The following is a 22497-nucleotide window of genomic DNA, read 5'->3' as shown; positions in this document are numbered from 1 at the left end:
TTTAGTCAAATAAATTATTTTCCTTCTAAAATAATTAACACCAATATAAAAATTAATTTGTTTCTTATGGTTCAAAATGCAATGGGCTGTTAAAACAGGCAGATGTGTCACAGCTTTAGAACTGCTAACAGGACAGAGAAGCTTAGCGACTGTGGCCACAATGGAAAATTAAATGTGAAAATTCAGATCTAGCATGCCACAGATAAATGTAACCCTGTAATCCAAAGTCATATCAGTAAATAAGTGAAAATTGAGCAATGCTATTAAGAAGCCATTCTCTGTTAAATCACATGGTACAAAATAGCAAAGAAAAGTCTATTGTTTCTCTCTCCGCAGGCAAGTGATTGAGCAGATTTTGATATTTACAAGTATTGATTCAAGGCATAGATGCACTGATACAACATGCCAGAAATATATATATATGTATATATACACACACACATATGTATATATTTCATATATTACGACCATGTTGAAATAAATAGGAAGTCAAAATTTTAAAAAGACTGGTTTGAGTTAATCACTTTTCAGCTTTTGTGATTTCCTCTTGGATAACAGAAAAGTTTCTTAAAGTCTGAGAAATAGCAAATTACTATAGAATTATTAAAAAAAATACTCTAACAAATTTTGAGTTATAGAGCATTGGTGTTCAAATATGACATTGGTTAGAAAATATTTTAAAAACTGGATAATGTAGAATGAAAAATTTAAAAACTTACATATGTGAGATACTCAAATATTCAATAAAATAAGGTAAGTGAAAATTCTGTGGTCAAATTTTGTTTAATAGAATGCATATTATATAGAATTATATGAATATGTAATTCTACATTAAATATAAAAATAATAATGTAGTAAAATATTTTACTGGGAATGAAAACATTTAGATTTGAGATTTTATTCTACTACATAACCTCTCTGATATCAGATTTCTTTATGCAAAAATAGGGATAATATATTAAGTACATTGCTTTTGTCATATATGTGCTCCACATACTCAGTGAGCTACCTATAAAATTTCTAGGAAACTGCAAAACCCTGTTCAACTATGTGATGGAAACTGTGAAAATAATAATGGTACTAAAAAGTCTAAATTTTGAAAATATACCGTAGAAATCCATCATTTTTTGAGCCACCCCAATTCCTAAAATACACTGGGTTTAGATGGTTTATATTTCACAATTAAAATCCTAAAAATGGTCAATTGTTTTACTTAGTAATAAATGCAGTCAATCCTCATTGCTCATGGATTTTATATTTGTGAACTTGCCTACTTGCTAGAAGTAATTTGTAATCCCAAATCAACACTGATGGTACTTTGCTGGTCATCCGTGCATATGCACAGAGTGGTGGAAAATTCTAGCCACCCAAGGTGCACATTCAAAGCTGAGGTCCCACGAGGCCATGCTCTGCCTTCTTGTTCCAGCTCTCATAGTGTAAAAAAATGGTCTTACTGCAGTCTACTCAGTGCCATTTTTCACGTGTTTGAGCTTTTTCTTGGTGATTTCACTGTTTCAAGTGGTCCCCAACCATAGTGCAGAAGTGCTGTCTAGTGTTTCCATGGGCAATGAGGCTGTGATGAGCCTTAATAGAAAATATGTGCATTGTATAAGCTTTTTTCAGGCCCGAGTTATAGTGTTACTGCTGTGAGTTCAATGTTTATGAGTCGACAACATATATTAAATTATGTGTCTTTAAACAGAAACACACAAAAAATAAAGCTTGTGTTAAAAATACAGTTGTAATAAAATTAAGCTGTACAGATCTGTTGATGAACATGTTGTGAGCAGAGGCACACAGGAACCTAACACTGTAAGTCCCCTAGGAGCCTGGTCTTGTATTCACTAAGTCAGTGTCTGTGATGATTTTATAGAACAGAACCACCACAAATAATGTATTACAATGTATCATAATATTTCTTAACTTTCCTCCCATAGTCTAAGTATTCAAGTTAGAAAACTGTGTTTTAATGGGAAATGTATAATATTGCAATAGAAATAATGACCTTATTTGTCCATTTTGGGGACTTGTAGCTCCATATGAATTCTGTCATAAGTAATATGGCAGCACATCAGACTGGTCAGGGTCCAGGTTCTGAAGCTGGCCTTTATGGGATCAAATTTTGCCTCTACCACTATCAACTGGCTTTCAGCACGTAGACTAGTCTCACTAAGTTGCCTCACCTATAAAAAGTAAAAGCGGAAAAAGCTAGCACATACATATAATAGGATTCTGTGAGGACTAAGTGAATTAATAATTATAAAGCATGTAGAAAAACACTCATCATATAGGGAGGGCTGTATAAAAGTTAATTATTAATATCTGCTAGAATTTTGTAGATCTGGCAAAAGTACTGACAACATTCACAGTAGCTATGTCTACTCCAAAACATGAAACCATTTGTGATTCAATTAAAATAGCAATGATCTAATGCCGTTTACTATATGATGGTGACGCACATATACATCTCCACTTAACAAAAACTCACAATAAACAATTACCTTGCAAATCAATGAAAATTTCTACAGATAATGCTTTCCTGAAGAACTTGAAAAAAATGTGATTCAGATACATTTTTCATTCCTTTTTAAACATAACCCCATACTCCTCACTCTATTCTAAACACCTTTTCCATTTCAGCAAACACAGATTCCAACCCTGCAGTTCTCAGGCCAACAAAGTGGAAGCCCTCCCTGACTCCTGCTCTTTTTCTCAAGCCCCAAATCCAATCCCACGCCAAATACTGACAACTAGACCTTCCAGATACTTCCACATGTCGGTCACTTCTCACCACCTGCACCATGTCTGGCTCGGACAGTGGGACAGTTTCCCCTAACAGTTCCCCCCACCTCCTTTGTGTATTTTCAACAGAGCAGCCAGAGTGGATATTTTTAAATAGATGTCATATCACATCACCTCTCCACTCAAAAGCCTCCACAGGCCCCCTCATCACCTGGGGTAAAAGTAAATTCTAATGTCCAACAACGGGCTTGATGAGGTCCTGTTGCCTCTCTGACTTCTTATCCCGCCCTGCCCACATCCACTCAATGAAAGAGCTGCCTGGGTCTCCTTTGCTCTTCTTCTAACACAAGCCACTGCTCCACAGCTTGCCCTCACTTGTTGCCTCTGTCCAGCCCACGATGCACCCACAGTCCACGAGGATCACAGCTCAAATGTCACCTCTCCACCAGGACATCCATTAAGACTCTCTACTCCCCTCACCTTGCCCCTCCAACATTTCCCTTTAGTTGACACGTTGTATACTTCATCCACTTAGGTGTTTTTTCCTGTTTCTCCCCAGTAGAATGTAAGCTCCAAAGAGGCAGGGATTTGTGCTTATTTTATTCACTGCTGACCCGCTCAGTGCAGAACAGAAAGCACTCAAATATGTAAGTGCACAGTGTCCCTTACTCATCAATTTGGAAAATGGAAAGAAGACTGGACATGCAGCACTAAACAACGTACAATGGCATTTAGTTCTGGAAGTAAAATAAATCTTTCTTTTGAGGTTGTTAGCAGGAACATATTTCTATAGTAATTACAATTTTTATGATGATGTACTTCACCCACATTTATTTGAAAGCAAATTATTTCTATGGATGGATGGTGGGCTAGTTATGACATGGTGGTAATGAGGCTACTCAGATTTGCTGAATCCATTAGTCAAGTTTCTCAGTGGTTACATGTACTTTTTTTTTTACTTGCTTTGGTTTGTTTTTGTCATTGTTCTAGAATGTAAAATAATGTAAAATGTCTTATTATTCACTGTGTAGCACCCAGAACATAGTAGTCACTCAATAAATATTTGCTGAATGAATGAATGAATGAACAAACAGTAACTTCCTTGACGGCAGGAATTATGTTAAAGATAGTTGGTGATCAATAAATATTAGTTAATGATTAAAGATGGTCATCAGTAAATGAATAACAGCAACGGGCAGATATATAACTCTGCATATGAGGTTGGGTTATTCTATGGTGTGAGAAATAGGGCATTGCAGACATGAAAATGTTAATAACCTGACAATTATAGATTTAATTCTATGTTTATACACGAAGTAAATCCAGTTTCTAGCTCTCAATTCTGCCTAAAGAAAAGCAGTATCACCTGACATTGAGATCATGTGTGTTGAAGCAAGCACTTCTAAATACACATGTAGGATGAGTAGGATGAAGAATTCTAGAATATGTAAGAAGATGAATGTGGCTATAAGACAGGTTTTGTTTTTTTAGATATAACATGAGTTAATAACAGCAATATTAAATTCAGGCTGACTTCCAAAAATTGGCCTGCCATTCTTTCAGTCATTTGTGTATGTATTCAGCAAGTATTGATATATATACATTGAGTCTCTATAAAGTGCTGGCACTGTTTTAACAAATAGCCATGTATGCACCAGCTAGTTACTTCTGTGACTTGCTGGAAGCTAATAATTTAGTTAATGCCTAACTTAGAGCTCCCTAATGAACACCACTGATATAAGCTAGATAAAGAATTAATGAATATAAATCAAATTGTTCTAAGCAGAAGAGATATTTATTATAAAGGCAACTGGCCATTAAAAAAATTCAGTTACTGCCAGGGGAACAAATAGGAGTTACAGAAACTGTGTCATACGAGAACAAAGGGAAAAGTAAATCGTATTTAAACAAGCACAACATACATGATAAGGTGAAAGAAAAAGGAGCTCAGGCAATATGCTGACGATCCTAGTGGCAACTGGGGGGAAATGGCAAAGAATAGGGGAATACAATAAAAGTACAAAAAAAGGAGTGTAGAGAACTCACCTCATCAAAATGGAGCTATCATTGAGTCTGACAATGACATGAGGGTGTCCCCATTCAGGACAATGATTTAGTACTTCTTCAAATTGTTGTTATTTTTCTAAGCATCTGTTTTGGGAAATGGGACTGGTGCCAGTGCTTATTGATTTTCCTTGGAAGACACTGTTTAACCTCAACAGGAACAAGGCACATGTATATTTCCTCAGTTATGCAAAGAGTCACAAGGAAGACCTAAGTAATTTGCCACTATATGTCTAACTTATTTCTATAATTATAGTGTACTTTATATATTGACACCCCAGGTACCAGTCCTCATGGGCTGCCCTAATCCCAGCTCTGGTTATAAACATGCTTCATTCCTGCCCTCTGGGTGGTTCAAGTTATTTGTTACTTCTAGTCTATCAGTGGTATTTCTGATACCCATGCTACTCCTGGCAACAGTCCCTATATGCTGAAGGGGAGTCATCTGCAAGTAGTTATAGCTTCTGCACCTTGAAATCACAACCCTGCCATGTACTGAGCCCTTCTCTTGGCTGTCCCTGTGATATTAAGTTGTAAGAATCCTATGAGATGCCTAGACCAGGACTCAGGGCAGACTCTACAAAGAAGGTAGATCCTCTTACTCTGTTCCATCAGAAATAAGAAACAGATATTCTATAATGAAGGAAGGAAATCTTGGCTGGCAGTGAAATTAAGGGCTGACAAACTCTCTGAACTCAAGAAGGGGAAGTCTTCATCCAGCAGTGTACATTGAGGAAATGGAAGAAGGATTTTAAGAATTCAAGCTCAGTCACATGAATATTGGTTCCTGAGAATTGCATGAATGAAATGAAAATAGAAAGCCTAATTTGGCAAACGTTTGGTGTAACTAATCATAATTACTTAGAGAAAATAAATGGAGATGGGTCTTGAAAAAGTGACTCTCAACTAATATTCTGAATTCTCAACCAATATTCAGAAAAAAAATTAAAACATAGGAAAACCACAAAACTATGAATCTAACTTTTCTATCTCATTCTCATATAATTATAGCCCAGCTTCGCCCAAGTCATCCAGTGGTTGAACTATCCAAAAAAAAAGTTTCAAACAACTACTATAGGCCAAGCCATTTCTTAAAAATTCTAGCCTGGTGTTCTATGAGTTCTGAGAATTCCAAAGAGTTCACAGTTGATGATTTCATAGTATCACTCAAAAGACCATATAGTTCCCCTCTGAGATGTGTTTTAAATTTTCCTTTAATACTAAGCAAATACTAAGTAGATCTCATGGCCTTTGTGCTGACTTGTTAGTTTAATTCCTCTTAGGCTCAGTTTCTATAAAGTGAAGATTTGTTCTTATAAATGAGTTAAGTACTTTTTCATGTGTTTTCCTGTAGAGTATTAGCTCCCCAAATGATTCTATTTCAAGCTAAATCGTCTTTATTTCCTTTATCTTTCCTTATTTATTTACTCTAGCTGCCATCTTCCAGGATTTGAAAGGAACACATTTCTAGTGATATACACTTCTACTATAAAAACAAAAAAAGTTTACAAATTCTTGAGGGACAAATTAGACTAAACTAGACCAAATTAAATCTCTTACAAGATTAAGAAAATCTCCATTCATAGTCTTCATCCTAAAAGGCTTCTGCTTAGGATTTTTAAAGGGGGGACGAAAGCAGTGTAGTGGGATTGTGTTTTTTAAAAAAAGATATGTTCAAGACCTAAGACTACTATCTGTGAGTGATCTTCTATGGAAATAAGGTCTTTGCAGATCAAGGTAAGATAAGGTGGTATTGAGTTAAGGTGGACCCTAAGCCCTATGACTGGTGCATTTATAAAGAAAAGAGACGGGTATCTGGACACAGAGACACAGGGAAGAGGGTCACGTGATGATGGAAGCAAAGACTGGAGTGATGCATCTGTAACCAAGGACCACCAAGGACTGCAAGAGATCCATAGGAGCTAGAAAGAAACAAGGGAGAATTCTTCCCTAGAGCTGACATAGGGCATACAGCTTTTCCAACACCTTGATTTCAGATTCCTGGCCTCCAAAATGTGAGAGAATAAAGTTCTCTTGTATTTAGCTATCAAGTATGTGGTAATTTGTCAAGACAGGCAGCATGACCCTGGGGAGAAAGGACAGACTTTGGACAATGACCTTAAGTTCAGAGATATAGTTTGGTTTTTAACCTATGGCAAGTTGCTTAATATCTTTGAGCACCAATTTGCTTGTATGTGAAATTTTGAGGGCTCATGTGAAAAGCCAGGCACATAATAGAAAATCACTAAGGAATTATGCAATTTTTATTAATAAAGGGAAAAAAAGCAAATCATTCATTCTTACTCTTATATTCTAGTATGCTTTCTAAAAAATCCTGCATAATTTCTTAAAATCTTTGTTAGAGATAAACTAAACAGAAAGAATCCCAATTCTAAAATAATTATAGTATGTGTGAGGACCCATGTCAGGGTCTAAGCTATAACTCAAGACAATGACAACAAATAACTCCAGTGATTTTTATACTTAGAGTTTTCACTTTCATGTAAACAAAAGTTGTAGACACTTCTTTGCTAGATTTAAACAAGAGAAGAAGATTCAATATAAGCCACATAGCCTTACTATCATATACCTAGTTTGGCTAAAAATTAGGAGAACGAATTGAAAGACAAAACAACAATTATCAAACCATTTTAGTTAGCACTGACTTGCGAGGTATCAAGACATATAATTTCCAAGAAAAAGGCAAGAGGAATAGAGCTTGGTGTGACATCTACACAATTTGTTTTATGAACTATGTGGTGACCCACAACCTTAGTCTCAAATTATCTTGTAATTCCAGGCAAATAAGTGATGACATATACACACATTTTTTTCTCACCTGAAGTATTACATATTGTGAAGTATTATTGGTTAAATATGCAGACTCTTATATGCCATCAAATCTTCAAATGGTAATAAACTGAATTGCTTTACTTACTAATACAAGCAGTAGGACAACATCAGGGTTATCACATGCACAGGCAATGTGCATTGGTGTCCAAAAATCTTCGTCCTGGTGGTTGACATTGGCCCCTCTGTCAATCAGGATCTCTGCAATGAAGACATTATCATACCGGGCACACTGAAAAAAGAAAAAAAGAAATAAAAGAAAGTATACTATGATAACAAACTATGATAGGTTTATTTGGAATAAACCTAATCCAAATTTCCTTTCCATAGGTAGACAAATTCAATGCCAATTTTGGAACTTGGGAGGTGGAGCTAAACTGGGGAGAATATATTCATGTTCCCTAACTAACCTACAAGGAAAGAAGCATATGTAAGACTGAAAGGAAAACTGAATTCATGGACAGTGGAAAGAAAAATAGACTAGATATTATAGAAGACAAGATTAGTCATTTGAAGGCAGTAATATAAATTACACAAAATGAAACACAAAGAGAAAAATGATGAAATAAATGAACAGAGCCTCAGTGAGTTGTGGGAAAACTTCAGACTGACTGATAACCCCTCAGACTGACAGCACAGGAAATGGGTACTACAGAGATACATGTATGTTTTTATTATTATTTAATTTCCTTTATAATTAGTCCTTAGGAAACAGCCCAATTTTAAAAAATAGGCAAAAGATTTGAAATTTGTCAATATTTTATAATAACTATAAAGGGAGTATAACCTTTAAAAACTATGAATCACTATACTGCACACCTATAACTTATATAATATTGTACATCAACTATACTTCAACTTAAAAAAAGATACATGAATTGTGGTTCACAATTATAACACAGTCATTGAAGAATCTCCATATCTTTCTTCATTCTCTGGTACTATCAAGAATGTACAAAAAGGACAATGCAAAATCATGGTGCACATTCCATATGGAAGAAGATCTGAGGGGTGCCATTTTTGGGACACATGAAAGCACTTGGGGCAACGGCAAACACATGAACTTTGAAGGATTAGTTTCAGTTTTGAACTAAGATATTTGTGTATCTGATGTTCCATGTCATGTGTAGCAATAACAAATCGTCCCTACCATTAGGGCCTGATTATGTGAACCATGACCCCATCCACACTCACTGCAGGTTTGGGTACAAAGACTGATAAGGTGAGGACCAGAGAATAAAAGCTAATACATCCATTTTAGAATTTGGGGCCTGGACCCAATTTCTTTTAGGAAATTCATATGCAGGTAATTCCTATTCTTCTCTCTTTTTCGTTTTGATAGCTTCCTGCATAATCAAACCGGATGTGACCTCGTCCTTCTGTGCCTGTCAAGATGTCCTCAACCTGCACGACAGAAATCCACACTGATGATTCAAAAATACCTAAGGTTTAGCTTTCAGTCTTTTACCAAAACATAGTTAATTAGATACCGTGTTTAAAGTGATACCTGACCTCTCAAGTGACGTAAGGTTTAGATTCACATTCAGAGGATCGTGAATAATAATTTGACAGCAATAAGTACCTTCTAATCACACTTGTCTGCAAAGATGATGATGGCTAAATATTCCTGGTACAATGTTCTTACAGTATTATTGCTATATAGTAAACTTCATTCTACCAAGAAAGAATTTTCATCAAGCTAGAAAATCTTCCTCCCAATTCAGGTAGTTTTTCACCATGTGTAGCAATTTCTGGGGACACTTTATGGAACCATAAGAATGGCTGAGGCCCCACTCTGTCACCCTCAATGGAACTCAGACAACATCAGTTATTTCCACCTGGAGACAAGTCCCCAGCTCCTCCTGTCACTGTCATCTCCTTCTTGAAGTGCCAAGCAGGACTAGCTACATAATTTATGCAAAATGAAAATAGAGGGCCCTTTATTCAAATATTCCTAAGAATTTAAAGATGGCGACAGCAGAGCCTGAAAGCAAGCTTGAGCCCTTCTAATTACAAGGCACACGCCATGAAGCCTGTCCTGAATTTTGAAGCCCCTTGACCAACCTGCCTCCCAGGCACCTCATGTCCACACACTCTTCCTTCCACTGGATCTCTGGAACAGTCCATTTCAAGTAAACGTTCTTCATCTAGAAATGTCCAGAGAACCTAAATGGAAATCTATCTCTATGGAAACACCATCTCTCCGGAAACACCATCTCTCCTGGAGCCTTCCCCTGTGCAGGTAAATTTAGTCTTTCCTAGGACCCTGAAGAAGCTGGGTTATTTTCTCAGCTTATCATTGATTCTTCTAGAATCACTGCATGTTCACCTTCATGTGCTTCTTTCTAAGATTCACTCTGTCCTTACATACAATGCTCTTCCCATAACCTGGTCCAAGCCTTCATCAAAGGCTTAGGAACCATGACCACAGTCTTTGCTCCACTTCTGAGCACCACCAAACAATGAGGCATCAAGTACATTGGGTCACCCACCCTATACGAGAGTTTAAAATGTCTTCCTTCCAGTATTCAGGAATCTTCACCTACATTGTACTTTAGTTGCCCATTCCTCATGACCAAGATTAGCTCCATGCTGAATTATTAAATTCTGCAGTCCCCATCTGTGACCAGAATATTCCATTCTGCCTCTTAGGGTACACTTAGAAAACAACATGGCCGATAGCTCCTTCCTCTGAGACGTTCATGGAATTGACCAGGGTTAGAAAGTGACCACTTACACTTTCAACACCAGCTCAGTAGTTCACAATTTCTCTGGCAATGCATCCTTTCACTCATTTTTAAGTTTGTAAACAAAGGTGATATTTCTCAACGTACAAAAACCCACTACAATGTGAATTATTGATTCAGCCCCAAAGACTCTGAAAACTATAGAAACCAAATCACAAACAAAGACAATTTTAAACTTCAAATGTGTTGCCTTTTCCCTCCACATTATCATAAGGGGTATTTTATATGTTTTAGTTCTGGTTGGCTAAGGAGCAGCATGTCCTGAACAACCCTGAAATCTACCCTCAGAAAATCAAAAATTCGATATACACTGCGCTCACACTCCAAATCCTATGGTTCACAAATGTAAATTATCTGTTGCCAGTTTTTTTTTTTTAAACTGGAGTCAGATCTACTGTAACATAAGTTTTCTCGATGATTATCTATTTTCAGTATCTATTTTCCTTCCTCTGTGTTGATTACAAAGCCTTTGGGACAGAGGAGACCAGCAAAGAGGTACTAGGACAACAACCAGTTTGATGCAGGTTCATTTATTGAGTGGATACCATGTGCCAGGCATAGTTCTAATATTAAAAACTATGTATTTCTGCACTGCCTGGCAGCTCTGGGGGGAGGAGAAGCAACAGGATTTACACAGTCAATTTGGATTAACCAAGTTCCATTTTCTTGTCCTGTGTTTACGGGTTCTTAGTGGTTCAAAAACATTTCTACAATCAGAGAGAGGCAGAGACAGAGAGAGGGGAGAGAGAGAGATACAGAGCGGCAGAGAGGTAGAGATTTATATCAGTAGCAAAACGAATTCAAATCTGTTGCAATTTCCAACATTTTTGACATCACTCTGGAACTTCCATATGGTCCTGTGCATTCAGTGTCAGTCCCATGGGCCGTGCTTTTCAGCCAGTGCTTGGATCTCTGCAAAGTCACTCCCATTTCTCTGTCACTATATCACAATGAAGGATCATATTCATACAGTGTCATCTTGAATATACTTCTTATCATTTTTGCTTTTCATGTATCTTCTCTCTGGTAAGTATTTATACTCCAGGTTACCTTGCCATAGATAAACTATCCAGAATACTCTACGTTGAAGTACAGTTATTATTTCTACCGGCATTCCAAACAGCACAGCTTCCAGCCAATGGAACCAGACTCTAATTATGGAACAGGTCATTGCTAAAGAGGTTCAAATGTACCCCTGATGCACATCCTGAAACTGTAAACTCCTAATAACACTGTTATCCTTTTCAGTGAACGTAAACTCTGCTCCTTGAGCTGCAGTACTGGTTTGCTTCACTGTGAATCGCCAAGATTTTATTAGGCAATACTGTATTCCAGGCACTGTGCTTGGCAATGTATACGTAAAGGACCATGACATGATAATCACCCTTGAGAACTAGTACAGTTCAATGAGATTGAGGGTGTACAGAGCATTCTATAGAGTCACAGCAGAGGGTCCCCAACTGCCTGGTAAGAACTGGAGAATTAAGTATGGGAACACTAGGATAAAGGGGCAGGGGTTGAGACATTCATAACCCACTGATTAAATACATATCCACTGAGGATCTGCCACATCCCCACCATACGCCAAGCCAGAAAGTTGTTATTATGAACTATATGTCCTCCCTAATCAACAGCTTACATTCAAGGGGGCAGTCAAAAGAGGCAGCCAAAAGAGAGATAAGATGCGCAAGTCCAGTCAGCCATGGAGCCACCTCAGAGGAGAGTCCAGAGTAGGAAACAGTCTGGAAAATATTGAGGAGGGATGAAAATGGCCATTCGTGGGATTTCATGAAATCTGGCATGTCTAGAGAGTCAATTAAATGATTGGAACTGTTTGCTTAAGGAAGGCCTCTCAGAGTGGGGGAGTTTCAGACTTCCCTAAGGGAGAACCTTTCAGGATGCGACACTCCAAATCTCCTAGAAAGATCCACACCAGTGGTTTCAATGCTGGTTGATTGAAAATTCTGTTGGAGGGGAGCACAGTCCCAGGAAGTCTGTGTCTAATTGCCTTCACCCTGTAAGAAAGGGTTCTGATTCTTTACAAATAGAATTCCATTGTTGCACAGATAAAACAAAACAGAACAAAACAAAACTCTCACCAGTAACTTCACTTGGGAATTTTTGTTTTTTTATAATTGATGTTGAATGAACCAGTTCTGTGTGATCTATTTACTCAAAATGGAAAAGTCACTCCCTTCCGTTTCTGACGGCCTTCCAAAGATCTCCACACCTTGCTCTTCCATTGCTTTTTCACCCCCTAGGTGATGCACATGGGCCATCACAACAAAAGTGCACCCACAGTTTGCAGCACAAAGGTATGATTTTCATTCAGGACCCAGCTGGATACTGATCTACATCCTGGACTCAGACTTTCCAGTTATGATGCCATGATTCTCATGGACCAAATAGATGTGGGATTCTAAAAAGCAAAGCGCAGTCGGGAATTTGAATCTTAAATCACATCCTTGAAAAAACATAAAGGGGTCATTGTTCACAACCAATGGCAACTCTACTTCCCATTCCCAGGACTTTGCAGCATCCTGCAGTCTCACCAGACAACAGAATGGCCCAGCTCTCTTTCTCTCAATGACATCGTCCTTTCGCTTCCATCTTGCCTCTTCGTTTGCCTCTCTGTTTTCTGCGGCACTGTCCTGTATGGATGTTCCCCCCCATTCCACCTCCCCCAAGGAACTCCCTAGGAAAATCCCCTGAAGAGGGCATGTTGTCTTCTGGTAGGATTCATTTTTTTTGCTAGAAGGTACCCCTGCAGCCTTTACCCTTTTTTTTTTCTCTTGGGAAAGCAAAGGAATTACATGATCAATGCCCAGATGCTCTGGCAAGCAGGGCAAAGTGTGGATAACTTCCACGTAGGGACTCTTTGTTCTTTAATACCTAGGTAGTTTCTAAAGTAAGATATTCCTTTAAACATTGTCTCCAGAGTCCTAATATTTTGCTTCTTTTCATAGCATAATATTTTCTGCTTGATTTTAAAGATATGAAGCCATTGAACTGCTGCTGCTGTAGTAAACTGCTAATTATCTCTGCTTCTTACAGCTCCTGAGACTTTAGAGAAACTTAGAAGAAAGCCCAAAGAACAGCCTGATTCAGAGACCCAGATGTTCTTGTAAGAATAGAATAGTGATTGAAACTTTTAGAAATTAAGCTTCTAATAAAAACATAGTTCTAAGAAGTATTTTGTATTAATCTGTTTTATCTTCATCTTTTTTTGGCCATGCCACACAGCTCGTGGGATCTTAGTTCCCCAACCAGGGACTGAACCCTGGGCCCACGACAGTGTAATTTCTTTCATTATGTGAAACATACATGCTTATTATTTAACACATTCAAGCAATTTGTAAAAGAGTAAAAAATGAGATCTGGTCTCCTCCCCAATCTGAGTCACTCTTAAAAATTCCTTGTGTATTCTTCAAGATTTTCACAGCTGTTGAAAAGATTCTCTGCCCTCCTCCCTGCCACCATGTCTACCTGTCTTGAGTGTAACATATATACTATTCTCTAATCTGCTTTTGACATTTACCAAATGTCTTGGGCATATTTGCACATCCATTGTAGCTTGTTTTCATCAGTGATGTGGAACTCCACTGCTTAAATGCCTGCCTTTATGTTAAAATGAGAATTCACCAGGTAAAAGAAAGAAGATTTTCCTATTTCTAATGTATTTCACTTAAGCTTCACTATGGTCTCCTGCTGTCACAGTACAGAATCAAAAGAACTTGCATTTCATACTCCATGCAAGAGGGTGTCCTTACAACAAGGAGCTCCTTCTTCATAGCTTATGTATGAAAGGTCATAACATAAAACTCTGGACAGCAGTTTAGCAAAGTTCCATGTGATTCTGTTTTCAACTCCATACATAGCATTCTTCCTTCCAAAGAGTTACAGCTGAGTTTTCTCTATATTAGCCACAGAGACTAAAATCCTAGGGTGCAGATATTGTTACTTGTCATTATTTCCCCTCTAACGGTACCTGATACTTGCGATACACTTGATCCATAAATTATTGAATGAAGAGTAGATAAACATGCAAATTCAGACTTACTGTTGAAAGTTTATTTAAAAGATGATAAAACTAAAGATTGTATATGATGAAAAAGTATTAAAACCTGTTTGTCAATTGTCTACCTTTAATACAGAGGGAATTATTAATCTCCAACTTAAAAGTTACTGTGGCATTTCTACCAGGAGTCTTCCCCAAATCTCCACTTACAGTGAGGTGCTCAGTGAATAATAATTGAGTTAAACAAGCGAAACTCTGGGGAATCTCAACTTCCACAGTTTATTCCTGATGCCTTGCATGAGCATACGATGCCATTTTCTCAAAGACATTGCTCTAACATTATATAATTAGAGCTTCGGTGCTGATAAAGCATCAGGCTTCATACTGCAGGATGCCCAAGAGGTGGGGTGAGCACAGAGTTGCTCACACTTTACATTTTTGAGGACGAAATTGCCTTTTTCAGTACCTAAGGAATTTTGAAACCCTGTAATTTTGTCTTTCTGGCAAACTGCAATTTTCATTTTTTTAAACATCTTTATTGGAGTATAATTGCTTTACAATGGTGTGTTAGTTTCTGCTTTATAACAAAGTGAATCAGTTATACATATACATATGTTCCCATATCTCCTCCATCTTGCAATTCCCTCCCTCCCACCCTCCCTATCCCACCCCTCTAGGTGGTCACAAAGCACCGAGCTGATCTCCCTGTGCTATGTGGCTGCTTCCCACTAGCTATCCATTTTACGTTTGGTAGTGTATATATGTCCATGCCACTCTCTCACTTTGTCACAGCTTACCCTTCCCCAGTAACCCAGGGAAAAGGAGGCTCAGCGCTGAGCCCACATTCCTGCAGCCGTCAGGAAGTTTACTTACATGTATTCTGGTTTCAAAGCCGCTTTATCTTAGTCTCACAAACAAAGTCTAACAGTATAAAAATGCAGCGTGTTTGCATTGGACCCAGAGCTAATGCAGCATTTCCCATCCACCTCATCACCTTCATCTTCTCATTTCTTCTTTCTTCTGACTCTACTGCCTTTAGACTCAGTTACCTGGACCTTCTCATTAGCCAAAAAGATCATTATATTCTGACAGTTCATCTATCCATCCATTCATTCATTCATTCATTTATGATGTGTTGAGTATCTACCATGCATCACATGCTAAGGTTATAAAAGTATCTAAGACATCACAGTTTCTGAAAATTCAGTCAAGCAGCAGAGAAAAAGGGCACATCCTCCATTAATTACAATCCATTGTGACAAGATCGACCTTGGATACAAGACCTTGGATACAAGAGTAATTCAGTCTGATCAGGAGGGTGATAAAAGGCTTCAGAACTACCTCTGAAGGTGGCCAAGTGGTCTCATCATTTTCCTCTTTCTCTATCACCTGCTTATCCTGCTTCCAGGTCTGCTGTAATCCATGGTTTATTTTTCTTTCTCCCTCAGAAAACTAAACTCTGTTAGACTGTGTTTTGCATCTTTGCACCCCTAATACCTATCACAGCATTATATATTAATTAATTAAGTAGTTAATGGGTTCATGTGCCTACCAGACAAATCTACTGAGCACCTAGTAAGTGCCAGGCACTCTCCCAAGTGCTGCAGATATAACAGTGATGAGAGGGCAAGTCCTAGCCCTCCTGGAGCTGACAGTCTGGGAAACAGAACATAATCACCTGAGCCTACGATCTGTTTGGTGGTAACTGTGTTACAAGGAATGAAACAAGCAACCAGATAAAAGTTGAGCTGATGGTGGGGTGGTGGGAATGGGTTGCCATATCCTTTGGGACAAGACCTGGAAGGTTGTTCTGTTAGATGATTTTTGAGCAGAGAGTCGAAGCAAGCGGGGGAGTAAGCCATGCAGATTTCGGCAGGGGAATGTTCCAGTGGAAATAATGGTGAAAGCATGTGGGCAGCGGCATGGTGGGCACATAAAAGGACCAGCTAGAGCAGGAGGGGGTCCCTGGAGATGAGGGCACAAAGGCATGGGCACATTCCACGTGGCCGTAGCAGGACTCTGGAGTTTTCCCTGAGTGGGAAGGGAAGTTCCTGGGGCATTTTGACGGAGTGACATGATCTGGTTGCTGTGGGAGAAACAGACTGTAGGGTCCACAGTGACGGGGCCAGGGAGGTGAGGGAAGAAGCTGCTGGTCCAGGGAAGAAGGAGGGTGGTTTAACCAGGTGAAGAGGGATGGCAGCATTCTGGCTGTATTTAAGGTGAAGAAAGCAACCGCTGCTCTGCTGATTGGGAAGATTGAGTTTTAGGTGTTCATTAAAGTTGGATACATCATATACTGGGTTGGCCAAAAAGTTCGTTTGGGTTTTTCCATAAGATGTTATGGAAAAAGCCCGAACGAACTTTTTGGCCAGTCCAATACATGAAGAAGTGGCCATACTTCTCTTCCTTTCTCTCTCTTTCTGTCAAACACACACACACAGAGTAAGAATACATTACATTCCTGGTTAATACCAACAATGAACTGATATGATTAGTTCAAAGCAAAGGTCTGTCTTCCACTCGCCCAACTGGAATAATCTGTTGTCTGAAAACTTAATCCAGGTATCACCGGGGAATTTACTGTGGAAAGACTATAGTATTTATAGTTAGATGGTCAGAGTTTAAGCTCCAGTACTATTTACTACTGTGTGAGCTTAATTCTTCTATTTCTCAGCTTCTTACCTAGTAAAGTACTGGACCTCCTGCTAAGGATCCCAAAGATAGTGACCAAGAGGAGAATCTTTATCTATGGAAAGCTGCTCACAGCATGTCCTTAGTCTAAGATTGCTTGTCGAAACCAAACCTAGGATCCAGGACTAATGAGCCCTTGAAAATGTCACGTAAGCCATGTAACGATCGGAGGAGAAAAGAGAGAGGTTTCAAAACCAAAACACTCCAGAGAAGGAAAAGGGAATCCAGAAATCTCTCTTTCCATCTCAATCAATGCTGGAGAGAAATGGCTTATGTTTTTCTGTGATGTTCCCCATCAATATTCGGAGTTATTTTTCCACTCTTCTGCATGCATAATATGACTGCCTGCACCCCAGATGCCTCCAGTCTTGGGCGGACACAAGGTTCTCTTGTGGGCAGTGGTTCTGAACCTTGGCTGTAAATTAGAATCACCTGGGGGAGCTGTGCCCCACCCCAATGTTCCATCTGCATCCCAGAAAAATTAAGTCAGAATTTCCAGGCTGGGGGGGAGCTGGGAGGCAGACACTGACATTTTACAGCTCCCAGGTGATTCCAGGGGGCAGACAAGGCTGAGATCCAATACCAGACTAGGGAGCTTCCATCAGATCGATGCGCGAGCTCCTTTAACATGGATTGCTCTAATGTGAGGAAATACAGAATTTTAAAAATATTGGTAGACAATTCTCAATTAGGTTTTTATGTTATGTTAATTTTGGCATTTTTCAAAATCAAGTTTTAAGCTTTAAATTAACCCTAAAGACCACTCAATGGAATAATTATTGAAATCTCCTTTTACTTCAGTTTTGCCCTTAACTGATCAGCAAAAATTTCTTGCATGTAAAACTACTGTATTTATTTGTTTATGTGGTTACTTACTTGTTTATTCACTTAATCTTTCCCTGCTTGTTTCCAAAAGAATGTAGTAAAGTTTTATTCACATTTCTATGATCTGGGCCACAAGCAGAGAATAGTAAAAGCTCATTGGATCAATAAAGAAAGTGAAAAAAAGGATGTAAAAGTAAAAGAAAGGATGGCTGCCTAATGCTCTATAATTGATACAACATTGCTTTGCTTATTTGTTGAATACTATTCATGTTTAAAAGCATTTTCTTTAGGGCAGAGACGTGAACTCCATTATTTACAAACTATAATGTGAGTAATTAACAAACATTAATGTATCATAATCCAAGCCTGTTAACTTGAAACACATCATTGTTCTGACCATCATGCATTACACGTGCATTTTGCTACTGAGTTTGGAGCCCATAATTGGTGCCCCTTCCACTTGGTGTCACCCACGCTCACCCGGTCATCACAGCTCTTACCAGATGGAGCAGGGACCCTCCTGAAGACACGGGCATGTGCGGGTCAGCCCCCTCCTTCAGGAGCCGCAGCGCTGGAAGAATGAGAGAGGAGAGTTACATGGCATCTTCCTTCAAAATCCTGAATCAAAAGGTGTAACATTTCATTAGTATCTAAATCTCAAATAGCCATGAAAGCCAAAGGAGATGCGTGAATCGCCATCTGACCTTTTTGTGTATTTAAGATCGGCAGTGTTTCTCTTCACATTGAAACTTATTTCTTGGTTTGTCAGCATCACGACCCATTACAGCCATACAAATTATTCAGAAAGGGGAATACAATTTTACAATTATTTTTTTGAAGTGCCTGGCTTGTGCATCCTTTATAGAACAAAAATAAATAAATAAAAAGAAAGAAGTGACTCCACTAGGCTCATGTATGCTTTAGTTCACTTCACTTTTTTTTAAAACTCATTAGAACTTATTGGCTTAAAACAATAAAAGTTTACACTTTGTACATTAAACTTCCCTTCCTGAAATTACCCCTTAGCCCTGTTTCCATCATTCTCCCAAAGCCATGTGTATCTAAGTTGGTAACGTCAAACAAATCAAAACAGATGCTACTCATCAGAATAAAGGCACAGCTGGAAAGTGACCTATGTTTCCATTTGAACAGCAAAAGTGGACTGGGTAGGACATGGAAAGCCCTTGGGAGATTGATTATGTTTCATTCTCTGCAAATTGCCATGGGCTCCAAGAGGTCCATCCATTCCCCAAGACACTATCCCAGTTTCCATGGCTAATGGCAGTATCGTACCTTTCATAACAAGCCATTCATGCTTTTTCCACAAATAACTAAAGCAACAGTTCCTCTTTTAGTCCATTATTACACAGAACGGTACAAAATGGTTCAGGTTCAAACTCATACCTCACTGAGCATACTGTGTTTCCTTTAACTTTCTCCATAATCCACAATGTCGGCAGAACACATACTGTATTCTACGTCACCCCATATCTTCCCTGTGTTCCAATCTCTAGTTTGTTACCATCTTCCCAGCTCTAACTGTACAGCTCAGAGGGCAGACACAGTTACTCCTGCACAGCTTTCTCTCCAGGAAGGCCATCTCTTCGGTGATGTTTGCAGGGGTTATGAACAAGAGATAGGTCAGCACCTCCAACACTGGGGGTAACATGTGAGAGCACAGACAACCCACACCCAGCCCAGCACACCCTCCAAACAGCCTTTCCAGAAACTGGAGCACCCTTTGTCCAAATCTCTCTCCTCAGGGAAGTCAGATGCATTCCTGTTCTCTGACCAGCAGCAGCACTTGGACTGGTTCCTTGATCTTACAAGCTCCAGCCTGTCCCAAAAAGAAGTGCCTACGTAGATGCATGTCTACAACCGCTCGTTGACCCAATGGCTTTCCCTTGATGATCTTTCCCTTGATGATATTCTTTCTTCAATAATCTAATTCTTTTCATAACGTAGATTCTCCTAATGTGGGTAGTTTGTTACAAAAAACTTGCTGAGGTGTAGCTCTTACAGGATCAGTTGTAACCTGGAGTCACATGGCTCATGCATTTGCTGACTCAGGCATCTCCCTTGTCAGCACTTAGGAGAAAAGTCCAGGAAGGTGAGGCCTTTGCCTTTCTTTTCTTCACTGTGTTTCTATGAACCAGCTTGTTGTCCGGCCGTAGGTAGACACTCTTTGTCACTCCCTTTCTTGGCCTCTCTCTACACATACATATAGTAAATGGATGCACGTCTTGTTCCCTCACATACTTTTACCCTTAATTTTAAAAAGTCTGTTCATGACAACAGAAAGTTCATTAACTATGTTTACCAATGGTTTTCTCAGAATCAAAATAGCACTTTTACCTTAATATTTATTTGTTTAGCAAATGAAATCATTCATCTTGAACTAGCTGATATCTATTTGGTGCTTTGTATTCTTTACAGCAAAGAATTTGTACTAGTGTGATCACAGATAGAGAGGAAGATTATATTATATTAGTTAAAACATGAGTTGGGCTTCCCTGGTGGCGCAGTGGTTGAGAGTCCGCCTGCCGATGCAGGGGACATGGGTTTGAGCCCTGGTCTGGGAAGATCCCACATGCCGCAGAGCGGCTGGGCCTGTGAGCCATGGCTGCTGAGCCTGAGTGTCCGGAGCCTGTGCTCCGCAACGGGAGAGGCCACAACAGTGAGAGGCCCACATACCACAAAAAAAAAAAAATGAGTAAAATGCTGTCAGATTTCTACATAGAATCTACCATGCACACATGTGGTGAATTACACATAATATAGATCTGTGATACACTGGTCTTGGGGTTAGACAGATTTGAGGCCGAGCCCCACTGGGAAAGCTAACCCACCCTCCTGGCCCTGCATGAGGTTCACTAAATGATTTTTATTAGTATAATTACTATAATTCACGAAACCCATAATATATCACTGAACACATATCTTAAGGTTTACTCTAAATTTTCTCAAAACCTTTTGATTATTAAATGTTGAATTTAAGTGTAGGATATAAGCAACACAAATTTACCAATATTCATTGAAGGATGAGTGTACAATTTGTAAGGCAGGATAAAGAGGGTGAAGAGGACAATGTAGGGGATGGTGGGAGAATGATGAGTAAGGGGCAGTGAACAGTCTCTTAGGAGTGGCAGATTGTGTGTGACTTGGAGGAATTTGTTGTGGAGGATATTTTACATCACACTAAAGGAGTTGGAAGTCATTCTGTGGCCAATGTAGAGGATCACAGGATATTAAGCAAAGGAGGAAAAGATCCCTTAGGTAAGTGCTATGGACTGAATGTATGTGCCCCCCCCACAAATTCATATGTTGAAGACTAATCCCCAATGTGATGGTATCAGGAAGAGGGGCACTGGGGAGATGATTAGGAAGTAATGAGGGTGGAGCCCCCATGATGGGATTAGTGCCCTTATAAGGGGATGAAGAGACTAGAGCTCTCTCTCTGCCAGGTGAGGACACAAGGAGAAGAAGGTCATCTATAAACTAGGAAGCTGGGTACCACCAGGAGCCAAATCTGCTGGTGCCTTGATCCTGGACTTCCCAGCCTCCAGCACTGTGAGAAATCAAAGTTTTTTTTAAGCCACCCAGTCTCTGGTATATTTGTATATTTGTCAGCCTGCAGCCTGAGCAGACTAAGACAATAAGAGAGGTCAGCACAAAGGCTAGAGGGGGGTCTCTTGCTCCCACTTGCAGTTTAAATCCTGAATAAAGGTTCAGGCTCAGATGAGGGGGGTGATTCAGTGCAGCTTGAGGGTTCATGGCTCTGTTCCAGAGGATGCAAAATGGACTAACCAGCCTGGGACACAACAGGAATCGGAGCCACCACTGCAGAAAGAGGGGTCTATGGCAGCACTGACAGCCAAGGTGGTTCAGGGAGACCATTTACAAAGCACAGAACATGCATGGGTAATCTCCACAGGAGCAGGTGGGCCACAGTGGTGTGCTTGTGAATGCTCAAGGGCAGATGGAGATGGAGATGAGATGGAGATATTTAGATGATGGATGGATGGATGGATGGATGGATGGAAAGAAGGATGGAAGGAAGGATGGATAGATGGATGGATGGATGGATGGATGGATGGATCGATGGATGGATGGGTGGATGGATGGATATGAATTTAGGGATTTACTACACATTTTACTGCTATAAAGGCTGTGCAGCCCACAATTTATTGTAATATCCATATAGCCAATTGATTCTTACAGAATGATTTAGATGATTTTTACTAAAAATTCCTGTATCCACAGCCAATCTATGGTTATAATTAATGAATGTGACCTTGAAGTTTTGGTTGATATTTTCACTGACATTACTGAGAATGGGCCAGAGGTCAGGAAACTATGAGTGTCGGGCCAAATGCCATCAGTGTAAAGCCCTTGAACTAAGACAATTCTGCATTTTGAAGAGTGTGTGAGGAAAAACAATAATTAAAAAAAAACAAAAAAGTCCAGAAGAACATATAACAGGGACTGTATGTGACCACTAAGTTTAAAATATTTAATATCTGACCCTCACAGAAAAGATTTCCTAACTCCTGAGTAAGA

General features: G+C 39.2%; 1 protein-coding gene across 1 annotated transcript in view; it reads right to left on the bottom strand.

Annotated features, from left to right (window-relative positions):
- The window catches only part of MYO16 (myosin XVI), a gene marked incomplete at both ends in the record, with an annotated part of 422412 nt that overhangs the window by 342296 nt on the left and 57619 nt on the right, over positions 1–22497 (bottom strand). Inside the window, 2 exons of the mRNA XM_081214708.1 lie at positions 7745–7888; positions 18438–18508. Of these exons, the coding sequence (XP_081070834.1) occupies positions 7745–7888; positions 18438–18508 (215 nt within the window). The remainder of the gene's footprint in view (positions 1–7744; positions 7889–18437; positions 18509–22497) is intronic.

The sequence above is a fragment of the Mesoplodon bidens genome (genome assembly GCF_964165515.1).
Source record: "Mesoplodon bidens genome assembly, chromosome: 17".
Lineage (NCBI taxonomy): Eukaryota > Metazoa > Chordata > Mammalia > Artiodactyla > Ziphiidae > Mesoplodon > Mesoplodon bidens.
Note: the sequence above shows the minus strand (reverse complement) of the source record. Positions and strands in the feature narration are given on the sequence as shown.